The sequence below is a fragment of the Hyaena hyaena genome, unplaced genomic scaffold, assembly GCF_003009895.1.
Source record: "Hyaena hyaena isolate Hyena2069 unplaced genomic scaffold, ASM300989v1 scaffold_532, whole genome shotgun sequence".
NCBI lineage: Eukaryota > Metazoa > Chordata > Mammalia > Carnivora > Hyaenidae > Hyaena > Hyaena hyaena.
Genome location: NW_024081165.1, coordinates 1,041,280 through 1,061,710, shown reverse-complemented (window position 1 = coordinate 1,061,710; position 20,431 = coordinate 1,041,280). Strand labels below are relative to the sequence as shown.

Here is a 20,431-nt window from a genome sequence, read left to right as displayed (position 1 = left end):
TCCTTTTATAAATCCTTTTATAATTTCACTAACCACGTGTAAGAAAGTTGCATAACTCAAGAATGTCAAATGTTCTATCATTCTACCTCAAGAAACTTTCAGCAATGTTTGAAATTTTCATCACTATTTCTTAAAAAAATAATGTCATCAAGTTTATAGATATTAAGGGCACCGTTAGATCTTTATTAATTCTTCCTTCTTTCTAGCCCTGAAAAGTAAATAGTATCAAAGTGCCACTTTAATGAATTGTCATATAAATATGAAAAGCACCTAAGTATCTTTGGCACACAGCAGGTATTGCTGAATGAAGGCAAGCGGCATTTAAGGCAAAAATTAAGAAAGAGCCAAGTAGTATAGGGGAAATTTTTTTAATTGGTATTCTCCTTTGTCCTGTGTTCCAGGTCTGGTGGTAAGCACCTGGTTAAGAGCATTAGGCATCTATCAAAGCTCTATTCACAATCCTTTTTAACTAGCCTACAACAAAAGGTCTACACAACAGAAATGGCTGGAATGAAGAGGCAGCAACGGCACTACCCTTTCAGCCCAAGAGTAAAAGGAGAAGGACAAATAACGAAGGAAGAAACCAAAGGAATTTGGGAAGGAACACTGACAGCTGTCCTACATACACAAGTCCAGCACAAACTTCTACCTGCTCCAGAAGACGCCAAATGATGTATGCTCATTGAAGGCTCAGCGGGGAAAGGGAAAATAATGAAACAGGTAAAATAATAATATTTCTTCTACATTTTCTTCTCAAAAATATGGAGGCAGACGGGAGACAACTCAGTAAGGTGATATGAAAACAAGCTATTTAATGAAACATTTTAGGTACTGGTTCACAAAAAAACCATCGATATTTGCGTTTTCTTTTTCTAAACCAGAGAAACAGTGCCACCCACTGGCTGCTAAGCGATTTTAACTGGTAAGTACAAAGACCTGATTCCTTGAATTTCAAAAGGGAACCATTACAGAACATTTTATTTCTTTTAGCATTTAAAATATTTTTTTTTTAGCCTCAGGACCACTATTCTCACTATTTTCTCCTAAGAAACATGAGCACTGAAAAACTTTTAGTTTTATCTTGTAATTAATCATGAATAGTGGGGCAAAATTATTACCCATAATCTAATAGTTGTAAAATCTGCTTAACCTTGATCTTAACACGCATAAAATCAACAGATACAGAATGTACAACATCTTGTAAGACATTTGAATCAAATCTTTTACCAAGTGAGTGGCATGAAAAAGAAAAAAAAAAGAAAAGAAAGGAAATGAGTATTATTTTAAATTAAAAGACACTTAAGAGACTTGACCAAATGTACCCACATTATTTATTTTTCTGGCTCAAGCAAACCACTTGTTAAAGTATATATGAGAACAATGTAGAAAATATGCTCATAGTATTGTATTAAATCATTATTTTTACTTTTAGTTTTGGTAAAGGTTAAATGATTATAAACAAAATAAATCTATCTTCTTACAGATGAATATTTAATAATAAAATATCATGAAATCTTTAAATCATTTTAAAATACCTTAGGTAAAAAGTGTTAAAACAAAAATGGCACAATGTAAACTGCTAAATCTCGATGATGGATATATGGCAATTTATATTTTTCTTATGCTTTCTGTATATTCTAAGTATTTCATAACAAGAAGTTTTAAAAACACCTGTATGCTCTTAATGACAAAAAGGTAGTTACTTTGGTAGTGATCAGTTTTTCTTTAATATCATTATACATATTTAAAATTACCAAAGTGTTTCAGGACAGAAACTCTGGTGGGTACAAGATCTACCTCAAAAATTTCTAGTCAAAATGCCAATGTCTCAACTGACACTCACTTTCACTGAAGGACTTTCCTACAGACTGGTAACATCTGTTACCTACATATTTCTTAGCAAACCCTGATTTTCATTTTGTTCTCAAACCTACCACGGTCACTGCAGCCCATCTTACAGATCCCCAAAGTCCTCTAATCCTAGCAGAGACACAAACCTGTCTTCTGCCACTGGTGCCTACATGATGCGCTTATGTATCCAAAGTATCACAAGTCGTTAGGAGTGCAGAAAAGGTGAAACTACCCTCCTCCCCATCTGAGACCTTATCTTTGTTCACAGCTATGCCTCAGGCATCCAATACAATGGATCTGTCAGACGGACAAAGCAAAGAACACTACTTCAAGAGCAACTTAAAAAGACTTTAGTGATAAGTTTTTTGAGTTTTTATTCTTTTTCTAAGCCCCTTTTCTTAGGACTGTGTACACTGTGCTATACTAACATTCTCCCTGGAGCACCTGGGTGGCTCTGTTAAACGGCTGACTCTTGGGTTATGGCTCATGTCATCTCACAGTTTGTGACTTCAAGCCAAGCATTGGGCTCTGCACCAACAGTGCATGGCCTACTTGGGATTCCATCTCTCCGTCTCATTCTCCTTCTCTCTCTCCTTCTCCCCTCCCATTCCCTCAAAATAAATAAAATAAAATTCTCCTGTTCAGTGTTCAGCACACAGTTTTGTGGGGGGGGTTTTTGTTCTCGGGGTTTTTTGTTTTTTTTTTTTTTAATTCAAGCTAGTCCCATGGAGTCTCTCCCTCCCTTAAATGATCCCACCAAAAGCGGCACCTGCGTGGCTCAGTCTGTTAAGCATTCAACTCTTGATTTTGGGTCAAGTTATCATTTCGCAGTTTGTGAGCTTGAGCCCCAAGTTGGGCTCTGTGCTGACAGCTCAGAGCCTGCTTGGGATTCTCTCTCCTTCGGTCTCTCTGCCCTCCCCCTGCTCACACTCTCTCTCAAAAATAAATAAATAAATAAATTTGTACCTTAAATTTCCTTGCTTTCACAGACTCCAGATTTTGATTTTAACAGTACTTAGTATCAACATTTTTATATTCAAGTTTCTATGAAAAGCATACTGTTTTATCAAAAACAAATTCTTTTATGTGTAAAATCAAGCTCAATATTGTTACTGCAAAACAATTTTCTCTCAACTGCTGATTCTGTAATATGTCACCCCAGAAAAAGACCTAAATTATTTTAATGTGAAAGAAAAATAGAATATAGAAATTGTTGGCACACAAAGAGTAGCAGGTTGCACTTTTGAGTGCACACTGCAACACTTTGCTATAGCAAGCAGCTCAACTATGAGCTTTCATTTTTTCTTCTGTAGTAGGAAACTAATTTAGTACATGAAGACCATCTTAGCATTATAGTAATATTATCAGTAAGAAAACTTTCCTACCTTTCAAATTACCAAAATAACAGGGGCTACTTTATTAGCTAGCAAAACTGTTTTTTTTTTCTTAATTTCTTTAATGTTTATTTATCTTTAAGAGAAAGAGAGGCAGAGTACAAACAGCGGAAGAGGCAGAGAGAGGGAGGCACAGAATGTAAAGACTCCAGACTCTGAGCTGTCAGCACAGAGCCCGACACAGGGCCCAAACGCAACTGACGAACCCTGAGATCATGACCTGAGTCAAAGTCAGACGCTTAACAAACTGAGCCAACCAGGTCCTCACAAAATTGCTTTTTATAATAATGTCTTCCTACATATACTACCTTAATTAAACTACACGTCTTATACAAAACCCATTAGACACAATTCCCCTCATAGTCTATACTATGCTCCATGTTTCCAGGTTTCGCTACTTCAATTCAAATTGAAAGGTGTAAGCTGAATTTTTTCCAGGTATCTTAAGTTTTTGCATATTCTCCCAAAACTCCTGCTCTTTTAAGGTTTGCACTATGCCACTTGAAAACCTAGAAGGTATCTAGAACAAGTCTCCTTTTCTATATTCATTTAACAGTTACTGAGCACCACCACCCACTCATTCGCATTCTTCTGGACTTGACAGTAAGACTGTAATAATAAAGGCTTATATTCCTCTCTCATGAAATTCATAGTGTGGGGGATCTAACAAAGGTAAGTCAACAATGGAATGTAAGCACAATGGAATTGATACTATGCTGAAAGTACATATAAGATGCTAAGTAGACCTACATTTTTCTGCATACTTAGAGGAAAGAGCCTCATACTACAAGAAAACGGAGCAAGAAAATTGAAAGGGTCAGAAAGTTAACTCAAGCTATCCAGAATACAGTCTCTGATTAGGCACAGTTTGAAAAATAAATGAGCATCACTTTATGGGGAAAAAAATACAATTTATACAGACTGCTTAAACTGAGTAAAAATTATACCTTAAACTGAAACAACACATTAGGAGAGTACAACTCGAGAAAAGTTGAACTATGAATTAAGACTTTACAGAAGGGTACTCTTTGACAAAATAACTGTAACTCACTATCTTCTAGACACTTGACTTTGGAAAACAGCAAATATAAAAGTAAGTGGAAAGGTTTAAGATGAGGGTAAAGGTGAAAAAAATTAGCAATAAATTCACAGAAAAACCTGAGAGGATAAACAGTCCATTTCTTAAATCCTACTTGGCTTTTGGGGCATCTGAGCGGCTCAGTTGGTTATGATTTTCATAACCTGATTTCAGCTCAGGTCATGATCTCATGATTCATGGGTTCTACGCAAGCAGTGCAGGGCCTGCTTGGAATTCTCTCTCTCTCTCCCTCTCTCTCATTCTCTCTCTGCCTCTTCCTGAGAGAGAGAGAGAGAGGGAGAGAGAGACAGAATGTGTGTGTGTGTGTGTGTGTGTGTGTGTGTGTGTGTGTGTACACATACACTCCCTCTCTCAAAATAAACTTAAAAAATCCTAGTTGGCTATCAAGCAAACGCAACAATGATCTAAAAAGCAATCTTTAACGAAAAGAATTTCTCTTATGCTCAACATCCTTGAGTAAACCTAAGGTTAACTATTTAAACCCACTGGGTTAAAAGTATAGAGAACCAGGACACCTGGGTGGCTCAATCAGTAAGGAGTTCAAGAGCCACATGCGGCTCTGTGCTCACAGCTAAGAGACAGGAACCCTCAGGAGAGGTGTCTCCCCCTCTGTCTCTCTCTCTCTCTCTCTAAATCAAATAAACATTTAAAAAAATTTTTTTAAAAACAAAGTATAGAGGACCTAATGGGATTCTGGCTTAAACTTTGATGTATATAAGAATCACCTGGGGAGCCTGTTAAAAAATCAGATTCCCAAATTATACTGTCAAAGTAAGGATTACAAAGACAAACCAGAACACTGTTAAAAATACTATGAGACTCACCAGTGTTACAAGGTGCAGTCCAAAACATTAGGTTGAACAGTATGAAAATCACTACTTTAGTAAGGTGAAAACAGTCAAATACAAAAATGTCAAAGCAAGTGAATGAAAACATCAAAGTCTTTTCAATAAATGGTGCTAAAACATCCAATAAAGGGCTCTCACCCACCAGTTATGTCAGACTCCCTCCCTACATCTGCCCTACATCCATCAATTACCCAAGCATGTCAATTTTAACTTCCTATATTTCAACTCTATCCCTCATAAATTTTCCCTTTACTGCCGCTTCTTTTCCCCATCTGAACCTCTATAGCGTCAAACAGTCTCTACCTTCAGACTATTCTCTATACCAACCAATCTCCCCCTACTGGGAACTAAGCAATCTTACTGGTTATATCACTATCCAGTTTAAAACCTTTCAGATGTGGGGTGCCTGGGTGGCTCAGTTGATAGGGCGTCCGACTTCAGCTCAGGTCATGCTCTCAAAGTTCACGAGTTCAAGCCCCAGGTCAGGCTCTGTGCTAGAGCCTGGAGCCTGCTTCAGATTCTGTGTCTCCCTCTCTCTCTGCCCGTCCCCTGCTCATGCTCGCTCTCTCGCTCTCGCTCAAAAATAAATAAATCTAAAAAAAAATTTTTTTTAATAAAAAATAAGATCTTTCAGATGTTATTATTCTAAATTTTCTGAGGTCAAATGCAAAGAATTCATAATCTTTCAATATAATATTTAGAGGAGTAAAATTACAGACATTTTCTCACAAGTAGCAGTTTTCATAATCAAAATTAACTATGTTAAATCACTTACATCATAAAACAATTTCCTATCAGCAGCCAGACGTTTGGAAGCCAGAGTCTTGGTAACATGATAGAAGGTAAGTAATGCTCTGTGCTGTCGAAGATCATCTTGGACTTTCACAGATTCTATAAGAGTGGGAATCAGTTCAGGCCACTGTCTAGGACAGTCCAATCGAGCAACTTTGGCAATCAGCACTGCAATCTGGGTTGCAATCTAAAGGGAAACAAATTAATCATCAGAAACACACATATATAATCAAAGCAACAGATAAGGAATGCATTCACAGTTGAAAATTACCTTTTGGTCAGTTATACATATGACAATTTGACTGGTAACTTCTTTCTCACGACAGTGGTTCACCAAGTATGGTCTATGACTCTCTAGAGGAGGGGAAGGCAGCTAAGACCCTTTCAGGGATCTGCAAGGTCTTTCTCTTCCCATTAATTTATCACTATGATGCTAGATGTTCTTCATGTAACTTTTCCCAAAATAATACTTAGCAACAGAGTAAAGAAGCAGCAGATATGAAAATCTAGACGTTTTCTTTGAATTATCCAGACACCACAGAGATAAGCAAAAATGTAATACAATGTCACTCTTCTCCTTAAATATGTATTTGTTGCGAGAAACAGCTACGGTTCATTTTTAAAAATTCTGTATGTGTTAATAAGTAACGGTTTTATTAATTTTCATTAATATTTTATTACTGTTGTTTTAATTAGTAACATAGTAAATATCAACAAATATAATGTGCCATTTTATTTTAGCAGAATAAAGAAGTCATAAGACCACAAAGTTTGAGAATCACTGACATAAGAGTAGAAATGAACATAAAATATTGTGTTTGTAAATAATGACATTTGTACAGATCAGTTTTCCCCAAAAGCTGGCTGACAGAACATATTAAGCAATGGTCTATTACAAACCCCTCCCAACCATCTCCTGCCTCAGTGAGAATTACTTCTTTCATCTCATTCTTTCCTCACCTCCTTCAAAGTACGACAAAGCAGAGGACTAAGAATAGATAGAGAATAGAATATTCACTTTAAAACAGACTGAGATAAAACTGCCATTAGATTTATCACTAAATACAGTAAGGCTATATATTCAAATCAAAATAATTAAGCATAATAAATAGAAACTGGTAAAAATTCTAGAATTTTGAATCCATAAGCAAAACTTATTCTTAAAAGCAAAATCTCACTATAAAGGAAAGAAAGAAATGGAACTGTATAATCTATTATCCAACCCCCTCACAGTATATAGGGAGAATTGAAAATGTCATGGGTGAAGGGAAGAGACAAAATATCCTGTAGTATAAAAAAAAGAAGGGGGATGGGGTGCCTGGATGGCCCCGTCAGTTGAGCATCCATCCATCTGATTTTGCCTCAGGTCATGATCTCACGGGTTCAGGTTTGTGAGTCTGAACCCTGCATTGGGCTTGCTGCTGTCAGCACAGAGGTCGCTTCAGATCCTCTGTTCCCTTCTCTCTCTCCCCCTATTCTGCTCTCTCTCTCTCAAAAATGAATAAACATAAAAATAATTTAAAAAATTTTTAAAGGAGGTAGAGAATACCAAATCATTACAAGCAATTTCTATGCAATGAGACTAGAAATCAGAGACTTGCTTCAATATTGTATTTCTTAAAATGACTTCTGAATTTTACAATAGTCAAATATAACCAAAATTCTTAACAGCTAGAAATGAATGTCAAAATTTAAAACCCACAAATATTATGAATAGACACGGTAAAATAGCATTTTTCCTGCCAGAAAACAAAATTAGTTTGGAAAAGAAGTAAAAAGTAAGGGAATAGAAAGTATACTTAGCATTCATTTTCTCACTAACCTGATTTACTGGTTCATTGAAGTTGGTGATTAGCCCTGCACGCAACGTAGATTTCTCCTCCTCTGAGAGAGCACTGTAAAAAGATTCATTCATTATGCAAGAGAATGCTACCTAACAATAAACACTAGTAAACACTACTTTGAATTTTAACAATAAAACCCCTTTCAAAAAAGAGGTCTCTGATTAGTTTTGGTAAATAAATACCATTATTTCCATTACTTGTACATTGACACATCAAGTAATTCTTAAGCATTAAACTTCTTCACAACTGAATACAAAGCACAAAATAGTAAAAAATAGGAAGTAAGACAAATCCAGAGTAACAAATGTGGCATTGTGACATATGCTTATTGATATAAAAACAGTTGCCTAAAAAAAATTACTGGTTGCTTAAAAAAATTTTTATATGAATAAATATTAGCCTTCCATTGCCTTCTTTTATAAAATCTGAGTGGGACAATACCCAGTTTCTGGTAGTTTGTTATGGCAGAATGAAGAAACTAATGCAGCATCTACAAACAATGTAGGCAGCCATGACTTGAAAGATGAAGGGTCTAGAAAAAAGGGAAAGGGACTGTGATGAACCAGAACATAAGAAATCAAAGTGAAAGTAGGAACGAAAAGACTAGTGAGCTAAGAAGAGATTTCACTAGGTATCAAGTGCTGAAAAGGCAAAAACTGAAGCTCAGGGCCAACCAACAAGGCAATACATTGGTAAACACCCAAAATTCTAGCTGAAACCCCAAGAAGTCTAAAAATTGCAATTATGAGTAAACCAGAAAGATGGGGTGCCTGGGTGGCTTAGTTGGGTAAGCCTTTGACTTTGGCTCAGGTCATGATCTCATGGTTCATGGATTTGACCCACATGGGGCTCTGTGCTGACAGCTCAATGCCTGGAGCCTGCTTCAGATTCTGCGTCTCCCTCTCTCTCTGACCCTCCCCACTAACTGTCTCTCCTCTCAAAAATAAATAAAAACATTTAAAAAAAGAGTAAACCACAAAGAGACCACCCTCAACTAAACCAAGGTTGAAGTCACATTCTATTTGTCTGCCTGGAAAAAATTAAATTCTCTCTAAAGAAAAATAACAAAATTCAAAGCCTCCCCAATATTCCCTAAACAATGTTTAGCATTCAGTCAAAAACATGTTAGGTATATTACAAACCAGGTAAAAATTATTAAAATCAAAACACAAATAAAAATAGGAGATATACAGGGCACCTCGGTGGTTCAGTCAGCTAAGCATGAGCCTTTTTTTGTAATGTTTTTAAATTTTTTAAAAAATGTTTTTTATTTATTTCTGAGAGAGAGCGAGCGAGCGAGAGCAGGGGAAGGTCGAGAGAGAGATAGAGAGAGACAGAATCTGAAACAGGCTCCAGCTCTGAGCTGGCTATCAGCACAGAGCCCAACCTGGGGCTCAAACCCACGAACCGTGATATCATGACCTGAGCCGAAGGTGGATGCTTAACCAATTGAGCCACCCAGGTGCCCCAGTATTAACTCTTAATCTCAGCTCAAATCTTGATCTCAGGGTACTGAGTTCAGGTCCCACAATGAGGTCCAGGCCAAACAAAAACAACAACACAACCATGCACAGGAAATACAGACATTGTAATTATCAGAATCACACTTTAAAAAATTATGATTTTTTTTAAAGAAAATAGTTGAAAACTATAGTATTTCACCACAGAGCTGGAATTCATTTTTTTTTTTAAATATCAAAAATAGGGGTGTCCGGGTGGCTCAGTAGGTTAAGTGTCTAACTCGGTTTCAGCTCAGGTCATGATCTCACAGTTGGTGAGTTTGAGGCCCAGAGCTTGATTGGGATTCTGTCTCTCTCTCTTTCTCCCTCTATCTCTGCCCCTACCCTGCCCATGATCAATCGATCAATCGATTGATCTCTCAGCCCCCTCCTCGGGATTCTCTCTCCCTCTAGCTCTGTCCCTACCCTGTGGATGGTCTCTCTCTCTCTCTTTCTCTCTCTCTCAAAATAAATAAACTTCAAAAAAAATATTTTAAAAAATACCGAAGGAAAATCCTAGAACTGACTTTTTTAATAATAGCAAAATAAAGGTAACACACTTAAAGAGAAGTCAGTGGAAAACATCCAGATTAAAATACAATGAGAAAAACAGACTTCTAGGGGCATCTAACTGGCTCAGTCTGTAAAGGATGCAACTCTTCACCTCCAGGTCATCAATTCAATTCCCACCAGGCTCGCAGTGCTTACTTTTAAAAAGGAAAGGAAAAGAAAGGGGAGGAGAGGGGAGGCAACAGGGGAAGAAGAGGGAAGGGAAGAGGGAAAGGAAAGGAAGGGAAGGGAAGGGAAGGCAAGGGTGTTCACTGACAGATGTATACCAAAAAACTACTAAACGCAATTCTTTGGCTGACAACAGTAGATCCAGATGGAAGCCCAATACCAATGAAAGGAAGAACACTAGAACACTAACACTAGAAAGCTAAATTTAAAGGACTACTGCTGCCAGCTTTTCAGGGGAAGATGGTGGAGTAGGAGGATCCTAAATCACCTTCCTACACATAAATAGTTTAACACCCACATTTGTGTAAACAATCCAGAAAACAACCTGAAGACTGGCAGAAAAGACTCTTCACAGCTAAATGCAGTCAAACTGAAGAGGGCAGGATGGGCAGAGACACGGTTAAGAGCAAAGGAGACCTGAAGGACTGTCTGAGGAGGAGGGTGGAGACAGGCGCAAAGAAGGAAGAGGAGCAAACCTCCACACCAGGTGCCCCAGGCATGAGGAGCACACACAGGGACACACAAGAAGAACCAATCCCTCTAACATTTGGCTTAAAAACCAATGAGATGGAACAATCAGTGTGGCTTATAACCTGGAACATTAAAAATCAACCCCCTTGACCTCAACCGCAGCAATTTCTTACTAGACATATCCCCAAAGGCAAGGGAATCAAGAGCAAAAATGAACTATTGGAACCTCATCAAGATAAAAAGCTTCTGCATGGCAAAGGAAACAGTCAATAAAACTAATAGGCAACCAAAAGTATGGGAAAAGATCATTGCAAACGACATATCAGATTAAGAGCTAGTATCCAAACTGCCAACAAACACCCAAAAAACAAATAATCCAGTGAAGAAAAGGGCATAAGACATGAACAGACACTTCTCCAAAGAGGACATCCAGATGGCCAACAGACACATGAAACGATGCTCAGCGTCCCTCCTCATCAGGGAAATACAAATCAAAACCACACTGAGATACCACCTCACGCCAGTCAGAGTGGCTAAAATGAGCAAATCATAGAACTCTAGATGCTGGCGAGGATGTGGAGATACGGGCACCCTTCTACACTGTTGGTGGGAATGTAAACTGGTTCTGCCCCTCTGGAAAACATTGTGGAGGTTCCTCATTAAATTAACAATAGAACTCCTCTATGACCCAGCAATAGCACTGCTAGGAATTTACCCAAGGGATTCAGGAGTGCTGATGCATAGGGGCACATGCACCCCAATGTTCATAGCAGCACTCTCAACAATAGCCAAAACATGGAAAGAGCCTTAGTGTCCATCCACGGACGAATGGATCAAGAAGATGTGGTTTATCTATACAATGGAATACTCCATGGCAATGAGAAAGAATGAAATCTGGCCATGTGTAGCAACATAGATGGAACTAGAGGGTGTTAGGCTGAACAAAATAAGTCAGGCAGGGAAGGACAAATACCGTATGTTTGCACATATAGGTGGATTAGGAGGAACTTAATGGAGAACGATGTGGGAGAAGAAGGGGAAAAATAGTAGGAGAGAGGGCGGGAGGCAAACCATGAGAGACTCTTGAATGCTGAGAACAAACAGAGGGCTGATGGGAGTGGGGGAGAGAGAGAGGGGGGTGATGGGCATGGGGGAGGGCACTTGTGGAGATGAGCACTGGGTGTAAACCAACTTGACAATAAACTATTTAAGAAAAAAGAAAATCATTGAGCAAGCTCTGGGAAAGCTGGGAAGGTGGGAGTCCATGCCCTTAAAGAGACAGCACAACAAATAGCAAACAAAGAAGCAGCAGTATGAAAAACACAGGAAAGAGATCTGTTTATTAATATCAGAGTCTATGCCGAAGACACAGGGACCTTTGGGAGACTTCTCCAAAAACAAAGGAGCTATTAGGTACCATTTCCCTCCTCCAACCACAGCCTTGAAAGGCACAAATGATGGAACCAGTCAGTACCAACACTCTTCATGTAGCCTGCTAACAGCGTGCCCTACTCCCATATTCTCCTGAGGACCTGCCCTTTACAAGACCTTGTGGCTAGAGCCCATACAAAGCAGTGCCACAAGCCTGGTAGTGTGCAAGCATCCCCAAAATGGGCCAGAATACTCCAAAGTGACTCCCACCACTGAAAGAGAGAAGATGCAGAAACATCTATCATGCAAATGGATGTCAAAAGAAAGCCAAAGTAGCCATAGTTGTATCAGACATAATAAACTTTAAAACAAAAAGATGAACCAAGAGATAAAGAAGGATATCATATAATAATAATGGGAAAGGGGCACCTGGGTGGCTCAGTTGGTTAAGTGTCAACTTCAACTGAAGTCATGATTCATGGGTTCGAGCCCCACGTTGGACTCTGTGCTGACAGCTCAGACCCTGGAGCCTGCTTCGGATTCTGTCTCCCTCTCTCTGCCCCTTCGCCACTTGCACTCTGTCTTTCTCTCAAAAATAAACAAACATTAAGAAAAGTTAAAAAAAAATAATGGGAAAAATTAAAGAAGATATAATAATAGTAAATACTTCTGCACGCAATGTATAAGTACCTAAACACATAAAACAGTTAATAACAAACATAAAAGATCTAATCCATAATAACACAATAATAAAAAGGGACTTTAATATCCCATTTACATCAATGGACAGATCATCTAAACAGAACATCAGCAAGGCAAAAATGGCTTTGAATGACACATTGGAAGAGAGGGATTTAACAGATATATTCAGAACATTCTATCCTAAAACAGGAGAGTACACAGTCTTTTTACAACTGCAAACAGAACATTCTCCAGAACAGATTACATATTAGCCCATTAAAAAAACCTCAACAAATTAAAGAAGACTATAATTATTCCACACATATCATTTGACCACAATAATATGAAACCAGAAGTCCTTCACAAGAAAAAAATCTGGCAAGACCACAAATACATGGAGGTTGAATAATCAGCTACTGAACAATGAATGGGGCAACCAGGGAATTAAAAAATTTAAATAATAAAAGGAAACAAATAAAAACTCAACAGTCCAAAACCTTGGGGATGCAGCAAAAGTGGTTCTAAGAGGGAAGTTAATAGCAAAACAGATCTACCTCAAGAAGCAAGAAAAATTTCATATAAACAACTTAATCTTACACCTAAAGAAGCTAAAGAACAAGCAAAACCTAAAACAAGCAGAAAGGAAATAGAGATTAGATCAGAAATAAATGATACAGAAACTACACACACACACACACACACACACACACACACACACACACAATCCACCAAAGAAACCAGCTTGTTCTTTGGGAAAAAAATCAATAAAACTGATAAACCTCTAGAGCAAGACTTATCAAGAAAAAAAGAGAAAGAACTCAAAATAACAAATGAGAGAGGAGAAATGACACCAAACACCACGAAATACAAACAACCTTAAGAGATTATTATGGAAAACTATATGCCAACAAATTGGACAACCTAGAAGAAATGGATAAATTCCTACAAACATATAAACTACCAAAGCTGAAACAGGAGGGAATACAAAATGTGAACAAATTGATAACCAGCAAAGAAAGTGAGTCAGTAATTTAAAAAAAAAAAAAAAACTCCCAACAAAGACCAGGACCAGATGGTTTCATATGCAAATTCTACCAAAGATTTAAAGAAGACTTAATACATATTCTTGTTAAATTATTTCAAAATATAGAAATGGAAGGAAAATTGCCAAGTTAATTCTATGAAGCCAGCATTACCCTAGTTACAAAACCAGATAAAAGACACTACAAAAAAAGAGAATTACAGGTCAGTATCCCTGATGAATGCAAATGATAAAATTTCCAATAAATTACTGGGAAACCAAATTTAACAATATATATATATATTTTTTAAATGTTTTTTATTTATTTCCAGGAGAGAGAGAGAGAGATAGACAGCGTGAGCAGGGGAGGGTCAAAGAGAGAGGGAGTCACAGACTGAAACAGGCTCCAGGCTCTGAGCTGGCAGTCAGCACAGAGCCCGACGCGGGGCTCGAGCCCACAAACCGCGAGATCATGACCTAAGCTAAAGTCGGACGCTTAACCGACTAAGCCACCCAGGCGCCCCTTAACAATATATTAAGAAAATCATTCACCACGATCAAGTGGAATTTATTCCTGGGTTGCCAGGGTGGTTCCATATTCGCAAATCAATCAATGGGATATACCACATCACTGGGATAAAGTATAAAAACCATATGATCATTTCAAAAGATGTAGAAAAACCTTATGACAAAGTACAACATCCATTCATGGAGAAAAAAAAAACCCTCAAGAAAATAGGTTCAGAGAGAACATACCTCAACATAATAAAGGCCATCTATGAAATATCCACAGCTAACATCACTGTTAATGGGGGAAAACTGAGAGCTTTCCCTCTAAGGTCAGAAACAAGACAGGGATGTCCAATCTCACCACTTTTATCAATGTAGTACTGGAAGTTCTAGCTACAATCAGACAACAAAAAGAAATAGAAGGCATTCAAATAAGTAAGGAAGAAGTAAAACTTTCACTACTTGCAGATGATGTGATACTATATACAGAAAATCCAAAAGACTCCTCCAAAAAACTGCTAGAACTGATCAATTAATTTGGTGAGATTGCATGATACATAGTCAATGTACAGAAATCTGCTGCATTTCTATATGTCAATGATGAAGCAGCAAAAAAAAAGAAAAGAAATTAAGAAAACAATCCCATGTACAACTGCACCCCTAATAGGGATATCTGGTTGGCTCAGTCAGAAGTGCATAAGACTCTTCATCCCAGGGTCATGAGTTAAAGCCACACGTTGGGGGTAGTTAAACAAATATTCTTTAAGAACAAAAATAATAGTAATAATAATAATAAAAGGATACCTAGGAGTAAACTTAACCAAAGAGGTGAAAGACCAGTACTCTGAAAACTATAAAACACTGATAAAAGAAATTCAAGATGACATAAAGAAATGGAAAAACATTCCACGCTCTTGTACTAGAAGAGGATTCTTAAAATGCCTTTAGTACCTAATGAAATTTACACATTTAAGGCAATTCCTATCAAAATGCCAACAACGTTTTTCACAAAACTTAAAGGAACTCCCCTCCAAGGCAGAGGTGTAGACAACCACACACACCAGAGTGAATGTGGCACAGCACTAGACTGGGGGCAGACACGGGCTCTGACTGCAGGCCCCGCTCATAACAAAAGCTTCTCAGATGACGACACAGGAAGAGTGTCCTGAAGTTCTATGCTACCAGATCTCTGGCAAATGCCTGGTCTAACTCAATTCAAGCCCTAGACAGCCCTGGACTGGGACACTAACAGCAAAGATACCAAACCCTGCCCACAAAACACAAAATAGAGCCATTGTAGATGACTGACCAAACACAGCTCAATCACAAGAGTAGGGTGCGTGCAACACACACAGGAGCTATCACTGAGGAGTCATATTCTGGTGAATGGAAAACTGCACTACAGAGCACTACAGGATCTCTTCTTCATAAGGCCACTACTTTCAAAATCAAGCGGAATGGCTGCCTTTCCTAACACACAGAAACAGATACAGAGATTCTGACAAAATGAGGACAAAGAGGAATGTGTCCCAAATAAAATAACAGGACAACATCATTACAAGAGAGCTAAATGAAATGGAGATAAGTAATATGCCCGATAGACAATGAAACCAGGAGCTGGTTCTTTGAAAAGATCAACAAAACTGACAAACCTTCAGCTAGACAGAAATAGAGAGAGAACTCAAAATCATAAATGAAAGAAGAGAAATAACAACCAACACCACAGAAATATAAAGTATTAAAAGAGATAATTATGAAAAATTACAAGCCAACAAAATGGACAACTTAGAAGAAATGGATAAATTCCTAAAAATACAGAACCTCCCAAAAGTGAATCAGGAATAAATACAAAATTTTTTGAAGACTGATTACCAGAAATAAAATTGAATCAGTCATCAAAAAACTCCCAACAAGCAAAAGTCCAGGACTAGACAGCTTCATAGGCAAATTCTATCAAACATTTAAAAGTAAACATTCTTTAACATATTAAAGTTAATACCTATTCTTCTCAAACTATTTCAAAAGGGAGAGGTGGGAAAGCTTCCAAATTCAGTCTATGAGGCCAGGAGTACAGATACCAAAATCAAATAAAAACACTACACAAAAAGAGAACTACAGGCCAATACCTCTGGTGCTTACAAGACAACTATTTCAAACAGAATAGCAAAGAAATATTGAAAGAAAAAAGCAAAACAAGGTATACCATGCAACCATAAGATGGTTGATGTGCCTCTATTAAAATGAGACAAACTATGTCGGATGCCATACACATTACTAGAAATAAGATACATTTCATAATTAGGAGAAGGTCAGTTCTACAAAAAATGTAGTAATACTTAACTTACATGATCCTAGTAATATAGTCTCTATATAGAGACAGCAAAAACAGAATATAAAAAAAAAATAGCTAAATCCTTAATCTTATTTGGAGATTAACATATCTGTCCCAGAAAATAATGAAAAAAACAGCAACAAAAATCAATAAGGATATAGAAGATGTGAACAGCATAACTGACAAATTATGTCAAACACACATTCTTTTCAAGGGCACATACAACATTTACCACAGTACCATATGCTGAGATTACAGAACAAGACCTCACATTTCAAAGGATGAAATCCCTAACAAAAAAATACCTAAAAAGCCCCACATGATGGAAATTAGGAAGTATACTTCTAATTAACCCATGGGTAAAGAAAGAAATCACAGGAAGAATTCTAAATCTTTTCAACTGAGTGGTAATAAAATTAAATTAAAGCTAAGATTACAAGAAAACACGTAATGTTTTAAATGCTTATATAAGGAAAACTAAAAATGAATTATGCTTCCATTTCAAAACATGAGAAGCCAGCAAGTTAAATCCAAAAGAGTAATAGAAAGTAGTAACAACTAAATGCCCAATAGCAGAACAAATAGATATGCTTTGTTCCTAAAATGTCGTGTTTTACTTCTCCATAAGAGTGAACTTTTCAGGCAACTACATGGATAAATCTCACAAATGTAAGACTGAATAAAAGTCATACACACAAAGTTCATAAGCAGGTAAGGCTAATAATGTATGGTAAGAGAGGTCAAATGTTGCTGGGGAGGGGTGGACAGGTGACTGTCAGACACAGGAGGAAGGCTTCTGAGCACTACTAATGTTCTACCTCATTCCAAGTGCTAGTTACATGGATGTGTTCACATTATAAACATTAAAACGTACTCATTTGTGCACTTTTTCAATTATATTGAACACTATATTCTAACAAATGTTTCTTTAAACCTTAACTGTGACTTACTCCAGGTGAGTAAACAAATGAGAAAACAAGATTAAGATAAACATTCAGGTGAAAGAGTCAAAGCCTAATGCAAGTCTAGGCTTTCCCATGAGGAATGATCTCTTTAATTCTTTTACAGTTGTGCTGTACTTTCCAACTTAGACAGCTCCCTTCTATCATCAAAACTGTGAAGTAATGTTTTCTCCTAAAATGTTTTGCTTCAAGCTGGAAATTCAAGTTTTCTTCTATGCCAGGAAGCCAGGTTCAAGAGTTTTCATAATTTTAACTAAGAGGATATAATGACTAGCTACCAAAATATGCAAAAAAACCCACACACTTATCAAGGAAACAAGACATTAACCTGGAGAAAACTCAGGTCTTTAGCAATTCTCCACTAATAGTTAATACTGCACCTTTAATTTCATGCACCTGCTATCATTAGATGACCTCAGATTAGTTTCGAAGCACAGGCTGCACAGTATCTAATGAATTAGGACCCACTTAAAGTTGAACTGTACATAGTAATGATCTATAAATTCAAATTAATCCTCATTCCATGAAGATAGTGGTAGGGACAGGAACTATATAAAACGAAACTTAGATAAGAACACAAACAAGCAGATGTTTTAAATGTCTTAAATTTAAGGAGTTCTATAACTGAGTGTTGCTTCCTTGCTGCCCTCTAGAAAAGTACATTCTTACCTTCCTTGTTCCCTCCCCGCATTCATCTCCATTCCAGGTTATATCTCAATATATACTAAAAGAAAAAGCTTGGGATTTAACTACGTAATATCATATATTCTCCTTAACTTTTCATATTTAAACTAAATTCCCGTTTTTAATTCTTTATGTAAAAGTATGATCTGAAATACTGAATCTACCTTTAATTCTACCTTCCAAAACTGTCATTTGTAACCATATCCTTCATACAACTGGTAAAACAAAATGAATTTTCAGAGCTCTCTAAAATTTAATAAGACAGAGCAGTAGAAAAGTGTGCACTGCGGCAATCATTCCAGTAACTCAATAATATACAACTTCTTATCACTACTTCGTATCTCTCAAAATCATGATTTCTAAAGAGAAAATGTTTACTTTATACTACAGTGTCCTAAGTGCAGCCTTAAAATATTCTAGTTGTTTCTGAGCACCTCAGTTGGCTAAGCATCTGACTTCAGCTCAGGTCATGATCTCACGGTTGGTAGGTTTGAGCGCCACGTCAGGGTCTATGCTGACAGCACAGAGCCTGGAGCCTGCTTCAGATTCTGTGTCTCCCTCCCTCTCTCTGTTCTTCCCCCTCTCATGCTCACTTGCTCACACATGTTCTTTCTCTCTCTCAAAAAATAAACATTAAAAAAAATTTTTTTAATTCTAGTTGCTTCTAATATTATTCAAGGGCGTATTTTATAGGCACCGTGAAGTACTCAAACAAGTTTATTTTTTTTTTATGGACTCATGAATATAAAGAACATAAAGAGCTATAGTGCCATCTACTGGGGAACAAAGACTATGTTACTTCTTTGGCAAAATTCACTATATTTTATCAAATGAATTCCAGAGTCATGACTAGAGTGCATTTACATCAATTACATAACGTGTAATTAACTATCAAGAGAAATCTCTTCACTTAACCATCTACAGAGCAGTTACAACTCAATCTGAGGGGGTGACAAATGTCTACCACCCCATTCTCACCACAAAGGAAATTATCCAGAAGACTTGGAAGGTAAAATCCAGCTGGCTCAGAAATGACCTGGAATTTCCTTCTCGGTAACTTTTTTTTAAAATCCTAACCTCATACTTTATCTTTAAAAAAAAAAAAAAAAAAAGGGACATCTTTTCAACATAATTTATTCACTCAGCATTTTTGTGCCCATAAAATGAGACATCCTCAAAACCAAAGAACCGAAGAAATCCACAGCCTCCATCTTCAAATAAAAAAAAAATTGTGGAGAAAAGCAGTAATATGAATACTGACTTATACAGAACCTTTACTTCTTTAGTAGTTAATACATTTTTCTTTTAAATATCAAATGCTTCAAGAAAGTGAATCTCATCCTACACAAGGACCATGCTGACCTTGTTCCTAAACAGGAACATTTGTATACCTCCCTGATCTGGAAAGGATTACATGGGCGAGGGAGAGTGACAGAACTTACTGAGGTGCTACACGTCTCCAATAACGATCAATTCCATTCTTAAAATACAGCACAGCAAGCCACCTTACATTTATATCCAGAGTGTGGTTTGTGAAAATATTCTGAAACAAAACAAAACAAAACATAGTATTAAAATCCACATGTCCTAAGTATTATTAATTTACCCAAACTGAAGTACAGATAACACTTTAAATGTTTTACTTGAGTTTTATCACTACAGAGAACATATTTTCTAAATATCTATTAGCTCCAGAGTTCATATAAGAAAGCACATGTGGTAGAAGTATATTCACTTTTTTAGCTAAGTAACAAATATTTGGGATTTATTTAACTAGTCTACTTTTAGGTATGCTTGATATGTTTCCTAATAAAAAAATAAACTCAGAAAAAAAAAAACCCTAATTCTCTATCGCACCTACACACACACAATGAAATAAATATTTTCTCAATTAAAAAGAAAAAGTAGACCCACCAAAGCATACATTCAAAGGTTCTAAGGAGTCAAAGCCCCTGGGTCATGAGCATATGCTATGAAAGGAGCTATTTCAAAGTATTCTATTATCAAAACAATCAAGCTTACAAATAAATGTGACAGCAGAACATTAATCCAAAAACAGGCACTTCTTGCTTTACAGAGTCAAGGGAGATAAAAATGACTGTGCAAGTAAACTATGCAATAAAGTCTTAATAATCAAGGAGAAAATTGCAATTGTTTTGTGACCTTTACACATTTTTACCCCAAATTAAAATTATCAAAAATTCATAACTAACACTCGTATATGGAAATAAAAGTACAACAAATGTTGACACTGTAATTTAAAACATCATGAATACAGAATTAAAGTGTTTTATTTCCGGGTCAACTGGGTGACTCAGTCAGTTAAGCATCAGA

The 20,431-nt window shown here is 36.9% G+C and overlaps 1 protein-coding gene and 1 long non-coding RNA gene across 2 annotated transcripts in view; one reads left to right on the top strand and one right to left on the bottom strand.

Annotated features, from left to right (window-relative positions):
- IPO11 (importin 11) overlaps window positions 1–20,431 on the bottom strand; it is a 197,697-nt gene that overhangs the window by 148,683 nt on the left and 28,583 nt on the right. The window contains exons 3-5 of the mRNA XM_039255589.1: window positions 19,540–19,640; window positions 7,807–7,879; window positions 5,968–6,171 (exon numbers count right to left, since the gene is read on the bottom strand). Coding sequence (XP_039111520.1) covers window positions 5,968–6,171; window positions 7,807–7,879; window positions 19,540–19,640 — 378 coding nt within the window. The remainder of the gene's footprint in view (window positions 1–5,967; window positions 6,172–7,806; window positions 7,880–19,539; window positions 19,641–20,431) is intronic.
- LOC120247597 lies at window positions 574–2,409 on the top strand. Its single transcript, XR_005532363.1, has 3 exons — window positions 574–720; window positions 882–922; window positions 2,120–2,409. It is a non-coding gene; the product is annotated as an uncharacterized LOC120247597 (long non-coding RNA).